The 18381-nt window shown below is 49.7% G+C and overlaps 1 protein-coding gene across 1 annotated transcript; it reads left to right on the forward strand.

Moving 5' to 3' along the window:
• The first annotated feature begins 14306 nt into the window (after positions 1-14306).
• LOC136482727 (uncharacterized) lies at positions 14307-16894 on the forward strand. The gene has a single exon (XM_066479924.1). It carries the CDS (start codon positions 14356-14358, stop codon positions 16681-16683), a length of 2328 nt encoding a protein of 775 aa, XP_066336021.1. The 5' UTR covers positions 14307-14355; the 3' UTR covers positions 16684-16894.
• The last annotated feature ends 1487 nt before the right edge of the window (positions 16895-18381 follow it).

Raw genomic sequence — 18381 nt, forward strand, 5'->3', positions numbered from 1 at the left:
TCCATCGGGGGTGCTCATGAAGTGCATCCCCACCAACCAGGGGAAGCAGCTCCTCCTCGAGGTCCATGCTAGGATTTGCGGACATCACGCGGCCTCAAGGTCACTGGTTGGAAAAGCCTTTCACTAAGGTTTTTACTGGCCCACTGCACTACTAGATGAAGAGGAGGTCGTCCGTAGGTATGAGGGATGTCAATTCTATGCTCGACAAACTCATTTGCCGGCACAAGAGCTCCAAACCATCCCCATCACCTAGCCATTCACGGTCTGGGGCCTCGACATGGTAGGACCCCTAAAAAGGGCCTGGTCGGTTTCACTCAACTACTCATAGCAGTCGACAAGTTCATCAAGTGGATAGAGGCCAAGCCCATCACCAACATCCGCTCAGAAGAGGCGGTCAAATTCTTCCTCGACATCATCTACTGATTCGGACCATAGGACTAACTTCACCAAGAAGAAGTTCCTAGACTTCAGTGATGGATACGGCATTAGGATCGACTAGGCCTCAGTCGGACACCCACGTACAAATGGTTAGGTCAAGCGTGCCAATGGCATGGTCCTCCAAGGACTGAAGCCATGCATCTTCGATCGACTCAACAAGTACGCTAGGCGATGGGTTGCAGAGGTCCCAGCGATCCTCTAGAGCCTAAGAATGATCTTGAACAGATCCACAGGGTTCACACCCTTCTTCCTGGCCTATGGAGCTGAAGCAGTACTGCCCTCCAACCTCGACCACGGTGCCCTAAGAGTGAAGGCTTTCAACTATGACCGAGCCATGGAGGCTCAACAAGATGCAATCGACCTACTCGAGGAGGCCCACGAGACGACCGTCATCCACTCCGCTCATTACCAACAAACTCTCCGTAGGTACCATGAAAGGAAGATCAGGGGGAGGATCCACAAAGTCAGTGATCTCGTGCTTTAGAGGACCTAATCAACGAAGGGAAAACTCAAACTCTCTCCACCATGGGAAGGACCCCATATGGTAACCGAAGAGATCCGACCGAGCGCCTACCGACTGGAGGACAACAACGGCAACGTTCTCACCAACACTTAGAACATTGAATAGCTACGTCATTTTCCCCTAAATTTGGTCTTACCGCTTTTTAGTCAACACTTGCTCCTGTAAAGCACCCTGACCCGAACATTTTCAGCCCAGGTCACTCCGGGGCTCCATGAGGGTACAATACTAAATACTACCTCTCTTTTTTACTATCATATGGTAAAAACTTTTTACCCAAACAAAAGGGACACTCCATTCCTTTGATTACCCTACGTTACTTTGTTCTTACTCCCAACCGAACGCACACCACCATGACCTAGGGTTACGAGCAGCCGAGCCCTGCGGGCCATGCCCTGGTTCTTAAAAGTTGCATCCTACGGAATGAACATGCATGTATGAAAAAGAAAGGATAAAAACAAAGCTATGCCATGATAAAAAACAACGAACGGACAGTGATTCTATCACAAAAATAGAACTAATGCATTTATTGATACAAAAACTATTCACACGGGGGCTCCCCCAAACTTAACGATTAAATTAGCTCACTACTTCTACTCCAAATACTACTGCGACCACTCGATGGTATTGGCTGACACTAAAGGAGAAGCCACAACACACGCCACTAGACATAACCTCTACCACAAGGGCCCCGCCTGGTTCCACTCCCTCAACTTCGGCAAGCACAACTGTACCTCAAGGGACTCGCTCAGTTCCGCTCCCTCAACTTTGGCAAGCGCAATGGGTACCTCAAGGGTGTCACACCCATAGATGCATAGCAGAAGAGCATGGAGCTCCTGACCTTCTCATATAGTCGAGGTAGCTCCTGGGCAAGGATGCTGCCACCGAGGTATGGACACCATGGCTAGAAGAGATCTCACCAAACTTTATGAACTAGCCAACCTGAGTAGCTGCAAGCACGGAACCCTCTAGCAGCACTTTCCTGGGTAACTTCCCCTCCAACAAGACTCGCCCGGTGAAGATTCACTGGAAAGAATCCACGCATGGCTCCATCCTGAAAAAGGCCTCACAGATGAACCCAGCGCACCACCTCCTTTGGCAGGAGCCACCCTTTCTCAGGCAAAGACAGCTAGCACCGCCTCCGGCAGCCTCTAGCTCGACATTGCGCTCTGGATTCATGAAGGGATCTGTGAGTTCTCCCCCTCACTTACCCTCTCTCTCACTTAGGAACCACCGCGGCATACAGGAACTCTCGGTGAGGAGGAAGGAGGAGAGGCAATAGTTGGAGAACAGGCAAAGGACTATAATGAGAAGCCCTCTCCCTTCCCCTATTTAAAGGAGGAAACACGGCAGCATTGAAGGGCAAAGGATTAGAGCAAAAAACTATCTCCCTTACCCCATTCAATGCAGACGGGAAATGATGGGACGAACCCTAACCGATGGGATGCACACTAACCGATGGAATGGTGCTCAGTCAGACGGGTCATTGCCTAGGTATGGCCCACCACTACTAGACGCTAGGCGCAAGAACCAAAGTGCCACCACACGCAGGTGGCTCTCCGCCTCCCTAGACTAGAGTTGGAAAAACCCAAACAAATGAGATCTCCGCCAGGAGAGACCATCGGGCTTCCTAAGTCGATCAAACGGCTCAGGAAAACACCGAGAAACAACTAAGGAGCAAAGGGATGCCCCATGTAGGCCATGCTGACTCCGTCATGAATGATGAACATGAGTCCTAGTCAGACATTTCTAATTGGAGCGCTTCAAACCCCATCACTCGAGTCATCAAGGTAACACTACTGACCCCTGCTATTTCTTTATATAATCATTCATACATTCATACATGCATTCATTCCATACGCCCATGCCCCCAAATGATTTGGGCCCTGAATCGCTTGAGGGCTCAGGAACTAAGGCATAGCACATGCGGCTAAATGCATCACAACGCTCCATGTTGTGTCACGAAGCGGCAGTTGCCTCATTCAACATGAGCAACGACCGACCGAGGTTCAAAGGCCGGCCCACGAAGGGCTCGAGGCTGCCTCGCATCAAACAAAGCTAGGGGGAAAACATAGATGATCCCCGTGCAGCCCTCGCCCAGTCTGCCCCAAAGCAGATAGGGTCATCTCAACCTTCTCGTTCGATCCTAAACCTCTCGCCAAACCCACAGAATCTCCATCTTGGGGAGGCTAGCGGGCCACCCGGGTCAGTCTTCGGAATGATCTAGGCATCTGCCGAGTTGCAGGTAAAGGAGTAGTGGCATGTCACAAGAGGGCTATGCCAACCCGTCACGAACGACAGACCCGGATTCAACTCGATCATACCCATTAGCGAACTCACCAAGCGTGTCACTTGAGCCCGAGCGATCGAGGCAAGCGACAAAGCTCAGCCCCTCTGGTTGTGAGAAACCAAGGACGATGTAATGCACAAAACTCAAACCAACCCCTACCAAGCCCAACGGGGCTCGGGGGCTCAAGAACACCAATGCTTGGGTCTGCGACCCTGAACTCGCCCCATCCCTCGGCTATGCCTCGACTGCAGACCAACACCTAGGTCTACGACCACGAACTCGCCCCATCCCTCGGCTATGCCTTGACTTCACACCAAACACCTGGGTCTGTGACCCTGAACTCGCCCCATCAGGATCTACGACTCCAACTCGCCCGATCCCATGGCACGCACCGATGCTAGGATCCATGAGCTCCATCCGATCCTTAAACTAGTTGCCTCGGATGTGCAGGCAACACCGAAGCTAGGATCAATGACTCAGACTCGCTTGATCCCACAACGCACACTAACGCCAAGATCTATGAGCTTCATCTCGTCCGATCCCCAAAACTAACTGCCTCGCTCGATCCCACAGCATGCACCGATGCTAGGATCCATGACTCTGACTCACACGATCCCACGTCATGCACTGACGCCAAGATCCACGAGCTCCATCTCGCCCGATCCCTAAAACTAACCACCTTGGCTGCACAACGACGCCTTGGTTGACGAGTCTGTCTCGACTAAAATACACGCACACACGGCCGTTGACAAAACCCCCTAGACAATTCGAGCAGAATCACCTAGGGGCTCGGGGGCTACACCTACGGGTGAGCTCACGCGCACCTGCCGTCATCTCGACATTCCGTTGATAAAAAAATACCCTAGACAATTCTACCCGAATCGCACGGGGGCTCGAGGGCTCCTGTCGGGTTCATAAACCCGAGGTCCCTCATGGACCGACTTCCCAACAAAGGCTCGGCCCAATAGACAACGTTCTGAGCAACACACAACCGGTAACTAAACAACAGACCAGTAGGGTGATCCAATCACCGACCGGAAGGCTTGGCCGAGGATGAACAGCGCCCGCTTCTGACTCTGGCCCGCCTCTTCGATCGGAGCGCTCGCTTCGATCTCTAGCCCACCTTCGAAGGGCCTCTCTGACTGGAAGGCCTAACCAAACACCGCTCCCGAGTCTAATCCACTTCCTCGACTGGGAATGCACTGAACCCCTGCTTACAACCCCTCTCTGACTAGCGTGATCAGAGCCGACTGGGGCCAATCGACCAAGGATGCCCGCTCGGTAAGGACCAGGAAATGGATGGAGAAAGTAAGGCAGGGCACACAAGTCAAACCACAATACCAGGGACCGTACCCTGTGCACCTGCCCGGTAGTACCCTACGACCCTCCTGGCACAACAGAACTCAAGTAGTGTTGTAGGCGCCGATATTTTCCCTATAGTATTGTAAGCGCCATTAACTCCCATACCACACAAATACGGTAAGGCTCCCCCACATGGCTCTAGGCATTGATAGTGTTGTGGGCGCCGGCATTTACCGTACCGAGCAAATATGGTAAAACCCCTTGCATGCCTCCAGATATCAACAGTGTGGCAGGCGCCGACGTCTGCCATAACATGTACAACAGTATTGTGGTCTCCTACCATCATCCTGTACAAGTCAGCATGGGCAACAAGACTTAGTAGTATACATACTCTCTCCTTCTCACTTATAAGGCCATCCCCTTCATCTATAAAAGAGGATGTGCTCTCTCCCAACAGATAAGTTAATTCAGATCGATCAAGTTCACATAGCACATAGCGGAGCTCCCGTCACTCTTGGAGCCTCTGACCAAAGTCTGACCGGACCTCTTGCGCACCCCATCTTTCTCCTTCTCGTTTGTAACCCCACTACAAACTTCAAGTACCTGGGCTCAGGAATAAAGTCACCAACCGACTCAAATTGGACGTAGGGCACGTTGCCTGAACCAGTATAAACCCTGTGTCATTGAGTGCTAGGCCACCTCCGATCACAACATACGGCAAAACTACAAATATTTACGTGTTGGTCACTTTCTGCACCAACAAAGATAGATGACCATACTAAAATGATAGAGCATAATTTTAGGAAATTTTAGGAAAACAAACCATCACATTTGGAGTTAGTATGAGGGAGAAAAACAAGTTACAAATTTCAGCCACAAATTAAAAAGAGAAATCACACTTGTTCATCATTTATCATCATAAACAGTTGTGATTTTTCTTTTTAATCTCTAGATAAAATTTGTAACTAATCTTTCTCCCTCATACTAACTCCAAATGTGATGATTTTTTTCCTAAAATTTTCTAAAATCATGCCCTATCAAGTTATTGTGTTGATTTGGTCATTCTTTTCATTTAACAAAGTTTGAGTAATTCAAAATTTCAAATTTAAAAAAAATGACAACTTCTAATAAGATTTTGAAACACCAAATGATTTCATCTGAAAAAGTGATGAATACCAAAGATGTATAACTCATCAAGATCTAAAACTTTTATTTTGGTTATTTCTTCATCTGATAAAGTGATAGTAAACATTGTTCACAAATCAATATGTCTCTCATATAGTTCATGAAACTATGAGTGATATGTGAATTTATGAACAATACTTTGTGAAATAAAGAAATAACCAAAATAAAATTTGTAGATAGTGATGAGTTCAACAACTTTTATGTTCACGATAGTTGAAATCATTTAAGGTTTCAAAATCTTGTTTAAAGTAGCCATTTATTGAAATTCAAAATTTGAACTATTCAATTTTTGTCAAATAAAAAGATGACCAAAATAAAAGTTGTACATCTTGATGAGTTCTACAACTTTGGTATTCATGAGTTTTTTAGCTGAAATCATTTAGTGTTTCAAAATCTTGTTTGAAATTGTCATTTTTGGAAATTCAAATTTTGAATCGTTCAAATAAAGTCACATGAAAAGATGACCAAAATAAAAGTTGTACATGTTGATGAGTTATACAACTTTGATGTTTACAACATTTTCATTTTAGGTCATTTAATGTCCTCAAATTGTAGTCAAAGTTTTAAAATTCAAATTTTTAATTTTTGAATTTTTTTGTTTTCTATATTGTTTTGAATATCAGCAAATTGTTTATATATATATTTATGCATATATAGAATAATACAAAATATTATATACATTTACTTTGTGTTTTTGTGATATAAAAAATACAGAATTAATAATTTAATAAAATAGAAAATATTTGTTGGGGCGGCTAGATCAGAAACCGCACCTAGAAATGCATTTGTAGGGGCGGCTAGTTCAGGAATCGCCCCTACAAATCGTCCTGGGTATATAAGCACGGGCACTCGGGGGCCAAAATTTCCTAAGTGTTGGGCACTCTCTTCTTCCTCCCGACGCCGTCAGGCTGGCCATTTTTTCCTCGGCACCCCACCGCCGCCGCCTCCTGGACCTCTCACGACGTTGGCGCGCCCTCTTCGCACCCCCGGGCCACAGCTCGACATCCCTAGGCCGCCACGACAACGCGCGCCCCATCTCCCCGGTGGCTAGGGTTTTAGAGCCCCTGACTGGCCGACCCACCGCCTCCTCCCCATCTCTGACCTCGAGCTCCGCCAACCCGCTCCATCCCCCGGGCCACCAGGCAAGATAGGGTTTGCGACTTCCCTAGAGTCATGCTCCTTCCCCCGGCTAGCAGCCCTGGTGCCCATTAGGGTCCAGCGTCCGCACACCTCCAACGGCTGGCGTCCCGGCTGCCCATGCTCTCCGGCGTCCGCGCACCTTCACCGGTGTTCGCGCTCCACCACTACTGCTGCTCGCTGCTTGCATCTTTTGAATTGTAATTTCCATATCTATCATAAGCCCTGTTGTCATCTTTGTTTGTGGGTTTACTTCCATGAGGTGATTGTGATCGGTTGACGATAGTAACTGTTTGTTTACCTTTGTCTACATCTTGAAAAGATCTTCCTTGTTCTGAATTTGTCATTTTGGTACTCTCTTTATCTGCTAGAGGGGAGAAATGATTACTACTTCAAAATTGAAGACAAAAAAGTGAGGCAAAGTGATCTCAGAATACTAAAAACTTATAAATTATACATAATGTAAAAACTATAAATAAATATAATATATGAAACTTCAAGCTACTAGTAGATATTGTAGTATATGCCATAGTAAGTTACAAACAGTTGCTTTCAGATAGAAAAAAAGATGATTTGGCATTCACGTGAACGTGCTCCATTTCACTTATGACTGGTATCAAAAGAAAAATATAAAGTTTGTTTAGTGAAAAACACATCACCATCGATAAACAGTGAAGATTAATAATAACATGAATAAGGCACTAGGGCAGTCAGAACTTTTTTTAATTGATGCTAGAAAGGTATTACAATTTAATAAACCAAATAGCAGCAGAAAAAAAATCCAACACAGCATTCCTTTTTTAGCACTGGAGAACTGGTTTTAGCGGACCAGAAATATATGCACTCAAACTGAAGTCCACTAGGATATGTTGATAGCAAATATATATAACACACATTCAATCTAATGGAATTAGATTGCTACCTTTCGGCAAGGAACGCTTGGTACGATGGTTGCCATTTTCACTATTAGAACTGTTGTTATCTGTCTTAGAGCTTACTGAATCATCACTTGAACTCCCATAGCTCCTAAAGTTAAACCACACCAAAAAGGAGGAATTTCAGCAAGAAGACACCCCATGCTAAGTAAGTAGAGACATTATGCAGGTTATTAACATTGTACCATTTAAATCGCCTTTTGGATCCTCTACTCTTTCTCTTACTCCTTGTATGTTTACCCTTCCTGAGGTATATTCAGGACCAAGCCTTCCAGACGTATGGCACCCATTCGAGCCGCTAAGCTTTGTCCTGCTTCTACTTCTAATCCCAACATAAAAAAATATCTACTCTGCCTTATCTCCTTGATTGTGCTCCCTCCCAGCACCCACGGCTCTCCTCCCACATCACCATGCCTCCACTGCTCCTACCCCCGCCTTCCCTTCATCTCTGTCTTTCACTACTACAATAAGCATCTGTAGGGGCGGCTGGCGATGGTTTGTAGAAACGGCTCGGCCAGCCGCCCCTACAGTACCATCTCTACAAATCATGCATTTGTAGGGGCAGCTATAGTACTAGCTGTCCTTATAATACTTGTTTGTAGATGCGGTTCAATCTAGAACCGCCCCTACATTTTATTTTTCCACCAAAAAATTTCAAATTTTCATTAATGGCGATTTTTTTAGGCGATCAAAATGCTCGCCTCCTTTAATAGAAAAAAGAAAACCCATTGACGAGCCCAGCGAGCCCAGCCACGAGGCCCGTCGAGCCCATCGATGCACCACCGCCGCCGCTCGCCGGATCTGGGCGGTCCTCGCCAGATCCGAGCAATGACAGCCAGATCCGAGACCTGCCACTACCGTGATGTTGCCGAAAGAGGTGCCCGCCATCGCCGCCGCCATGCCATTGCCAGAGGTGGCACCGCCGCCGCCACCGTTGTGCCGTGGCCGGAACAGACGACCACCGTCGGATCTGCTGCTGCTGGCGCTAAGGAGAAGCGCCACTGGACCTGGCCGGAGGTGGAGGTGGAGGGTGTCGTCTAGAGGTGGATGTCGAGGTGGAGGGCGCCGCTAGAGGTGGAGGGGGTCGGCCGGAGGTGAAGGTGGATCTGCTATAGCCGGAGGGGAAGGGCGCAGCTCGGGGTAGGGAAGAGCGCCGGCGTTGCTAAGGGACAAGGAGAAGGGGTGCCGCTCTGGCATATGCGAGAAGAGAGAGAGAGGAGTGCGGCGTAGGAGAGCGAGAGAGGGCCTCGTCCAAAATATTGGAACGGGGTGGGAGGGGCGTGCTGATGTTAGGTGGGGCCAAGGTGTCATCAGCTCAGGAAAAAACACAAATCGCATGAACGGTGGACATTGATCCATGTGGCCTTTGACCCAGCCGTTCAGGAGGTCCATATCAGCGATCCGTGGCGAGCTAGTCTTCATGTGTAGGTGCCGAGGCAAGGCAGGGCCGGCTGAATGGACGAATGCATGCGTTCACAGGATTCATGTGTGGCTGCATGTAGACGGCGACGGTGACATATCATAGAAGAGATGCTAGTTCACGCTCCTCTTCATGGGGCTCCCAGCTCGGGGATGACTGCACAGATTCCTCCGGGGCACCAGCTCCTCTAGTGGCAGCGGCTAGTGGCGGTGAGGACGTATGAAAGAAATGTGTGAAGAGGGTCTCCGCGTGCTGTGAAGATGGCCACTCCGCAACGGCCATATAATAATAGGCTCGGTCAGCAGCCACGTCGCAGCAGCCAATCACGAAGTGACACATCACCCAAGGGGGCCCACGTGTCACGGACGCAGTGGACAAACCGTGAGCGCAGCTAGTTCTTCCGAAAACCACTAGTCGCGGGGCCACAGGTCAGCCTAACAGCAGGTTGGGCACGTGGTGCAAATCGCGGCATGAGCTTCGAGGGAGGTGGTCCTACTCAGTGGCGCGTCCAAAACATTGGAACGGGCGTTGCGGGACAACGGTTGCTAGGGCGTGCTAATGTCAGGTGGGGCTAGGATGTCATCGGCTCTGAGAAAACACAAATTGCATGAACGGTGGAGATGGATTCGCATGGCCTCTGATCTAGCTGTTCAGGATGTCCATGTCAGCGATCCATGGCGAGTTGGTCTTCATGCACAGGTGCCAAGACAAGACGGGGCCAACTGCATGCGTGGATGTGTGCGTTCACGGGAGGGGCGGCGTGGTTATAGGAAAGCAGGCCGGATCCAGGTGTGGTTTCAATCTCTGTGGCCATTTGTGTGGCAACAGAGGGTGTTGCAACTGGTTTTGTGCCATGTGTCAGCTGTTTTGCCGAAACCATAGGTGGCGCTAGTGGTATACTACCAGTCATGGGGAACGAGGTGAGGTGGGGCCAGCACTGCAGTTGATGTCACCATCAGCACAGGAAATAGGCGCACGCAGCCGTGTATCTGCCATGATAATTTTTTTAGGAGGCAGTTAATTCTTTTGATTAGCCACCCCCTACAAATGGACACAGCAGGGGTGGCTGGTAATAGTTGTCTCTATATACCAGCCGCCCCTACCGTGCCATTTGTAGGGGCGGCTGCTGTGCTGGAGCCTGTGCACGCCACTGCAGGAGCTACTCTAATGTCAGCCGTTCCTAAAAAAAGCCTCGTTGCTACAAACTGTTTTTCACGTAGTGTTTCTCTCTTCCTTTTTGTTAACTATTGACCCTACATCTATTGTTGCCCCCCTTTTCTGTTACCAATCTACATGCTTACTACAAATTTTAAGTGTTGTCTAGGATCTGATCTGCTCAGTTTGGCTGCATCTTTGGCCCAGTACGCTTTTCTCTTCCTGTTACATTTTTATTTGAGGGAATGGGCCAGTGCTGTGATGACCACATTATAAATTAGGTTTAATGTTTCATGCAATGATCATGGCTACATTTCCGCAGTTTATACCTCTTTCTTGTTTTAAGATGACTGAGGCAATGCTCATGACCTATGATGACTCTTCCTTTTTATATCTCCCTGCTATGTTCATAACTGAGGCAATGATCATGCGCAATGTTGATTTTATTTTTTTCATCTCTTTCTACCTGTAACTTGATGACTGAGGCAACGGTCAGTTGCATGGTCCTGTTTTTTACATCTCTTTCTGCCTATTCTATTTTCTGTAGTTTCAAGGCACCAATGAGAGGTAGTGTTTATTACCTGTTCAGTCGCACACTATGCAGCTGGAATTAGGTCTTATGAAATCTGAGCTTGTGATGTCATTACTTGTGATGATTTCTTCCTTTGTCTAAGCTGATTGTTGCCTTTGGTTTTGTACTCATACTTGCTTATGATCATTGTTTCTGATGTTGATAACACATAACTGTGCAATCTGAGGTTCGGTTGATTGCCTGTGAAGTCATAGATACATTCTTGTTCATTCTAGGCTTCTCATCATTGCCTCAAATATGTGCTTGCAACATCAAATTATATATTGCTGGTTCTGAGCACATGCCCTGTTCCTAAGGATTACATTGTCAAACACTTTTATTGTCTGCGACCACTTTTTGTTCTCCTATTTCTTTGATTTTTTTAGTACAATTATTATGCGCCTTGCTATTTTTGGAATCCAGATCTGTTCTCTAAGTATGCTAACTTGTTTAGGCTTGTAACTTTTGCCTTTTTCATATCTCCTGTTGTAGTTGTCCAAAAATTATGAAACTTGGTCTGCATGCTAATCTGGGTATGTACTTGCTGCTATGAAATTCTCAAGTCCATATCTGTTCACAAAGTAGCAGTTCTCTTTTTAGGCCATAAAATGCTATGTTTTTTAATTCTTTTCGCTTGAGTATGTAAATAATCTAATGTGGGATACGTTTGTTTTAGGAGGAAACCTCCAAACTGATTCCGAGCCCTTTGTCGGTGATGTTTTTTATACTACTACTACTTGTACTGAGCACAAGTCCTTTGTCAGTGATGATTTTTTACTAATTTGAGAGTACCTCCCAAAAATTGCTTCTACTACTACTCTCTTCTCCTCTCTAATCTACTACTCCTACTCCTACTCCTCTCTTCTGCTCTCTACTCTACTACTCCTACGCCTCTCTACTCTACTACTCTTTTCCTCTCTATACTACTACTACTCCTCTGTACTCTACTATTCTTCTCTCTATGTTTGTTAACAGTGAGCATATATATTTTTGACTATTTTTTCCATCAGGTGCTGCTCTATGTTTGCTAAGCAGCTGTTGCTTTTTTTTGCCAAATCTCCCCTCTCCTCTCCTCTTCTTTGTTTTGCCCATAATAAAATTGTCCAAGTCCATACATTACATGGAATATGAGCTGATGATCAAGAACTTGTGAGGAACTTGGCACCATTACCAGCCACCCCTAAATTACCTTCTCTCTTCTCTGTTATGATGCATTGATGCTCCAAGTTCATGATCAAATGATGATTGACATGTTTCTGAGGCCTCTACTACTGGTACTACTCATTTTTTTATATATTGTTGTTTTATAGGACTACTTTGGTTTATAGACCTTTTTATTTCTTATACCTTCTCGTGTACCTAAAGCACACTTTCTTGCATCTATTAGAACAAAGCACAAAATAATATGCCCTGATCATGACAAGCAGCCAACCTATGAGGAGCAAGCACTAGAGGACCAGCTTACTCAGGAACAGTTCGATAACGAGTTAGAAAAGGATCTAAAAGTGATGCTTACTTAGGAGCCTTGTGACGAGGAGGAAGGGTGAGCAGAAGGAAGAGCAGGAGAGGTTGTTGAAGGTGAAGAAGAAGAGGATGATGATGATGACTCAGAAGAGGGATATGTAAATCCCGAGGATCCATTCCCATGTGAAGCCAGAAGGAGGCCAAAGGAAGAAGATTTGGATAAGGATTTTGACCCGAACGATGAGGCAGGGATAAAGCCTTAGCTTCTAAATTTTGCTAAAGCTTTGGCTGTGTTACCTCTGCTAACACTTTGAACTATCATATATACAGGTCCCTCCTGAAACTCAGAAAAGACGACGTCGACGTCCGAGATATCTCACCAGACAAGACAGGGTAGAGGAAAGGAGAGCAGACGCAACAGCCATAGAGACAGACATTGAGGCCTCTGCTCCACAACCTCAATACACATCCACGAACACGACTACCAAGTCAAAGAGGAAACAAGGGGATAGAAAAGCAAACCAATATCCAGATAAGGCATGCTATGTGATAACGGAGGTCGGACTAGCAGGGGTGATCCTTGAGGCGAAGGAATTTAGAGGACGATTTCATAATGTGATCGTGCCCTAGTAAGAGATTAATTGAACCCAACAATCCCTAACTGGAAAGAGGTACCAGAGAAGAAAAAGGATGAACTACGGGATAAGCAGCTAAAGCTCAATTTCAGATTTCCGAAGGGTAAGCAAGAACTGGTAAAAAATGCTTTCAAGATCATAGGAGAGTCATTCCGATGTTGGAGGTCGGAGCTCAACAAGAAGTATATCCAAAAGGGGTTAACTCCCTTCAACGAGTTTGGCAACATAACTCCTAGTCAATGGGAGGAGCTCGTGGCTCAGAAGACTTCATCGAAGGCATTGGAGCTTAGTGCCCGTAACACCGAGCTGGCAAAGAGGAACAAACATCACCATCATCTAGGCCCCGGTGGCTACTATGCCAATGAAGAACAGTTTAGGAAGATGGACGAAGAGGCCGCAACTTCTAGGAATATCGATGTGAAGAATTTCAAAGTACACTCAAGGAATTGGATATATACGAGGAGTACAGAATCATCCGGCGGTAATATTAAGTTTGATAAGCCAAAGACCTAGGAGGCAGTATCAAGGATACTGAAATATGCTAAAGACAAGGAGAAGGGCTAATTCAATCCTTCTAGAGAGAGGGACGAGCTTAGCCTTGGCTTGGGAAACAACGAGCACAGAGGCCGCACCAGGGGCTAGGGAAAAGGATGACCTGGAAGCAAGGATTCGAAGAGGACATGCACATGTACAAGAAACATGGCAGAGATCGACAGGCTAATCTTGAGCTCCAAGTGAAGGCTCTAGTTGTGAAGGCGCTGGAAGAGCAAGGACTGTCTACGTAGCCACGAACATTAATGGCGCCACCGAAAGAACTAGCATTAGTTGGTAGCCCTCCAGAAGTTTCTAGCAGCCAAGGTTCCACTGCAGCCACAACCCCCGTCGATCGCATACGGGAACAAACTAGTTGCACCTTGGTGTTTCTCAGCGGCCAGCAAAACATTGTGATGGAGGTGGCAACGGGTGTGGCACGTTCTCTCGGTGGCTTACACCCGCCGCCGCTACAAATCTATTTGTAGGGACGCCTGGTAATACTAGCCGCCTATACAAATCGATTTGTACGGGTGGTCTGAAAACCGCTCCTATAAATACATGATTTGTAGATACGGTTTGATAGGTGTGGCTGTCCAAACCGTCCCTACAAACTCTCTAAAACCGCCCCTACAAACCCTGTGTGGCGTAGTGTCAGTCCATAGCTACTCTATATATGAGGCATCACAGCTCCTCATCTAACCACACAAACACAAACCGACCAATCATTAAGTGAAGAACATCTCTTTGTTCTTTCTTTGGATAGATCGGAATGGGCAAGAGCCGCGGCAGCATAGCTTTCTTCGGGACCTACAGGCCCCCGGTGCCCCTGGACATCTTCTCCTGCCCCACTAATCCGACGCCGCTGTCGGCCAAGGACGAGCTGCTCCTCACCGATGGCGAGTCGTACAACCAGAACGGGCAGCCCATCCCAGCAGCGGCGCTGAGAGAGCTCCTGACGTTCTTGGGCAAGAAGAACCCGAAGCTGGCGTCGGCGTGCGGCGCCACCCCGGAGGACGCGGTGCAGGGCCGCGTCACTGGCCTGGTGTTTGTCTCCGAGAGGGACAGCGGCCTGGAGACGCTGCACGTGGCTTTGCGCTTCGTCGTCGGCGGCAAGGTCAAGGTGCTGAGCCTGGCCGACATCTACGGCGCCGACACCTTCGGCGGCGTGCGCATGGAGGACAGCGGCTGCGTCGCTGGGGGCTTCAAAGTTGGGCGTTCCACCGTCGGCCACTCCCTGGTGTACGTGTCCACCAAGGAGCCGGTGAGAGCACGGCGGGCCCCGTGGACCGTGGTGTACCGAACCAACCTCGCCGACGGCAAGACCGAGCGACTGACACCGCCGGGCCAGTACGATCTAAGCCCCGCGGTGTCGCCGTCTGGGAAGATGGTGGCCGTGGCCAACTTCCAACAGAACAGGTGGAGCGGCGAGATCGAGAACCTCAAGACGGACATTGTGATTATGAACGTGGACCGGCGAGCGCAGGGCGGCCTGGGCCGCAGCCGCCTTATTAAGGACGGTGGCTGGCCGACGTGGGGCAGCGACAATGTCATCTTCTTCCACCGAGGGTTCGACACCACGCCGCCCTCCAACACCGCCAGGTGGGGCGTCTTCCGGTACGACATCGCTTCTGGCAAGGAAGAACGCGTGACGCTGGAGAGCATCGATGCCATGACTCCAGCTGCCATCAGCGAGACCAAAGTGGCCGTGGCCACCGTCCGCGAGAAATCCAAGCAGGTTCTCATGAAGGTGGAGCGCGTGGTGACACAGTACAGGCACATCGAGATCTTCGACACGGCCTCGCCGGCGGGGCAGCCGCCGGTGCCCATCACCCAGAAGACGAGGCCTGAAGGCGACCACTACAACCCCTTCGTGCTCGACGGAGGAAGACGCGTCGGCTACCACCGCTGCAGAACGGACAAGCTACTCAAGGTCCAAAGGAGTACGACGAGCATCCAGAGGAGGTTCGACAAGGTGCAGCCGCCGGAGTCGCACGCGGACGTGGGGCTCTTCCGGGTGACCGGCGTGTTCCCGTCCGTCTCCAAGAACGGCAAGAAGCTGGCCTTCGTGGACAACGAGTTCAAGGCCGTCTGGCTCGCGGACAGCAGAGGCCTCCGCGTGGTGTACAAGGTGAGGGCGTCCAAGAGCGTCTTCTCCACGTCGTGGAACCAGAACGACGACCTGGACACGCTCTACGTCTGCGAAGGGCCGGCCTTCTCCATCGACAGCCCGGTGCAGATCATGAGGATCCCTAACGTGTCCAGGGAGGACTACGAGAACGTGGAGACGTTCCCGCTCACCGACGAGGAGTACAACTGCGCCTTCCCGTCCACCAACGCCGAGGGCACCAAGCTCGTGTTCCGGTCCAGCAGGAACAGGGTGCCGGGAGGGGAGAGGCAGCACAAGAACCTCTACATCATAGACGCAGTGAAGGGGGAGGCCGCTGGTGTGGACCAGCTCACCGACGGGGCATGGACCGACACCCACTGCAGCTGGTCGCCCAGGGAGGGCTGCGACTGGATCGTCTTCTCCTCCTCCGGCCGGCCCGAGGCAGACGTCGTCAAGGGCAGGGACGAGCCGGAGAAGGACCACGGCCTGGACCCAGGCTACTTCGCCGTGTACCTGGTGAACGCGAAAGGCATCAAGAAGGGCGAGCTGCCGGTGCCCGTGCGGGTGATCCACAGCGCGCCCACCATCGCCGGGCACATCAACCACCCCGTATTCAGCCCGGACATGGCGAGCATCGTCTTCGCCGCCGACCTCGCCGCGGTCTCCGCCGACCCCATCTCCATGCCGCACTTCACGCACTCGGTCAGGCCCTACGGCGATATCTTCTCCGTCAACCTGCGTGACACCACGGACATAGCCAAGAACAGGGACATCCAGGAGTTCCACCGCATCACGCACAGCCGCTACGAGTACTCGACGCCGACGTGGTCCGGTAGCTCCGACGACGAGGAGGACCCCAACGCTAAGTGGAAGATGCTGGAGAGCTTGCCCAACTTCACGCCGTGGTGCCCGTACGCGCGCGGCGAAGAGGGCGAGAAGGAGGGCTGGCATATGACCGGACACCTCACCATCCAAAAGCGCTGCTGCTGAATGCTCCAGCGATCCGGCGGTCCTGCCCATCAATAATCCTTCCGTCTCCGTTTAGTTTACAATTCCGGTTGGTTTCCGTTTCCGTTTCCTTCAAGAAATACTATTATTTGAGTCATCGCTCACTAGTACATAATAACTAGTGGGTCTTTATGTCTGGTTATTACGACCCCTGTGGCCCTGAACTCCTTTTTTTTAACAAATAAAAACACCGCTCGTCCATATTACTCATTATTTTGATTTTATTCGAAGAAACTCCATCACGAGAGAGGAAGCAAACATGTCTACCTGCAACTAAACCAACCGAGCTCCTCACTAGACAGCATTGCAGTTGGAATCACTACTTCAGAATAAACAATCACCGCGGCTATCACTATTTGAATTTTAGAACCGACATTCGCTACCAGAAACGTCAAATTTGTCGAGTGTTTTTATGTTTGCCGAATGTATTCTCTCGGGCACTCGGCAAACAAGTTCTTTGCCGAGTGCTGCACTAAAAACACTCGACAAAAAAAATACACTCGGTAAAGAGGAGGTTAGCCGAGTGTAAAATAAAACACTCGGCAAAGAGGGGGTTTGCCGAGTGTTTTTTTTTACACTCGACAAATAAATAAAATCTTTTTTCTAGGAAAGAAGGACAAGAAAAAAAAATGAAAAAAAACTTTGCAGAATGCCCAGATCTAGGACACTCGACAAAGCAAAAAAATCTTTTTCTGGGAAAGAAGGAGAAGAAAAAATGAAAAAAAAACTTTATCGAGTGCCTAGATCTAGGACACTCGCCAAAGAAAAAAAAATTCTAGGAAAGAAGGAGAAGAAAAAAAATAAAAAAAACTTTGCCGAGTGCCCAGATCTAGGACACTCGGCGAAGGAAAAAAAACTCTCCTTAATTAACCGGATCCGCCCGCGCCCTCTCTCCTCCTCCCTCCCCAGATCCGCCCGTGCCCTCTCTCTCCTCCTCCCCCCCTAGATCGGCCCGTCCCCTCTCTCTCCTCCTCCTTCCCCAGATCTGCCCGCCCCCTCTCTCTCTCTCCTCCCTCTCGGTGGATCTCTAGCGCCGCCGCACATGTGCCTTTCTCCACCTCCCACCCCAGATCCGCCCGCGCCCTCCCTCTCCTCCTCCCTCCCCAGATCCACCCGCCTGCGCCCTCCCCTCCCCCTTCTTCTTCCCCGGCGGGTGCCCTCCCCTCCCTTCTTCCCCCGCTGGCGTGGAGGGCCAAGGCGAGCTCCAGGCCGACGGATCCCCCGCGGGTGGTCCTCGCGATGGCGGTTGGCATTGGATCCGGCGAGGAGGGCCAAGGGGAGGTCAACGGTGGTGGATCCACGACTGGTGGGCCTCGCGACGGCGGCATGCATCGGATCCGGCTGCTGGGGCTCGGATCCAGCGACGATGGGGTTGCGGCGGCCAGCATGGGTCCGAGGTAGGTCAGCTCTCCCCATCTCCCTCTCTTTTCCTCACTTCATCTCCCTCACTCTCTCCCTCGCTGGTGATCAGATCCATGGTGGCGGCAGGCGGATCCGGCGGGGAGCACCAGCGTGTAGCGGGCGGATCCGGCGGGGAGCAGTAGCGTGGAGGCGGTGGATCCGGTGGGGAGGTGCCCTATGATGGTGGATCCGGCAGGGAGGAGCGTGCCGGCGGGCGGCACGGTGGTGGCCGGCGACGTGGCATGGTGGTGGTGGCCAACGGCTGTGATGGTGGTGGTG

This window comes from Miscanthus floridulus, chromosome 9 (genome assembly GCF_019320115.1).
Source record: "Miscanthus floridulus cultivar M001 chromosome 9, ASM1932011v1, whole genome shotgun sequence".
NCBI lineage: Eukaryota > Viridiplantae > Streptophyta > Magnoliopsida > Poales > Poaceae > Miscanthus > Miscanthus floridulus.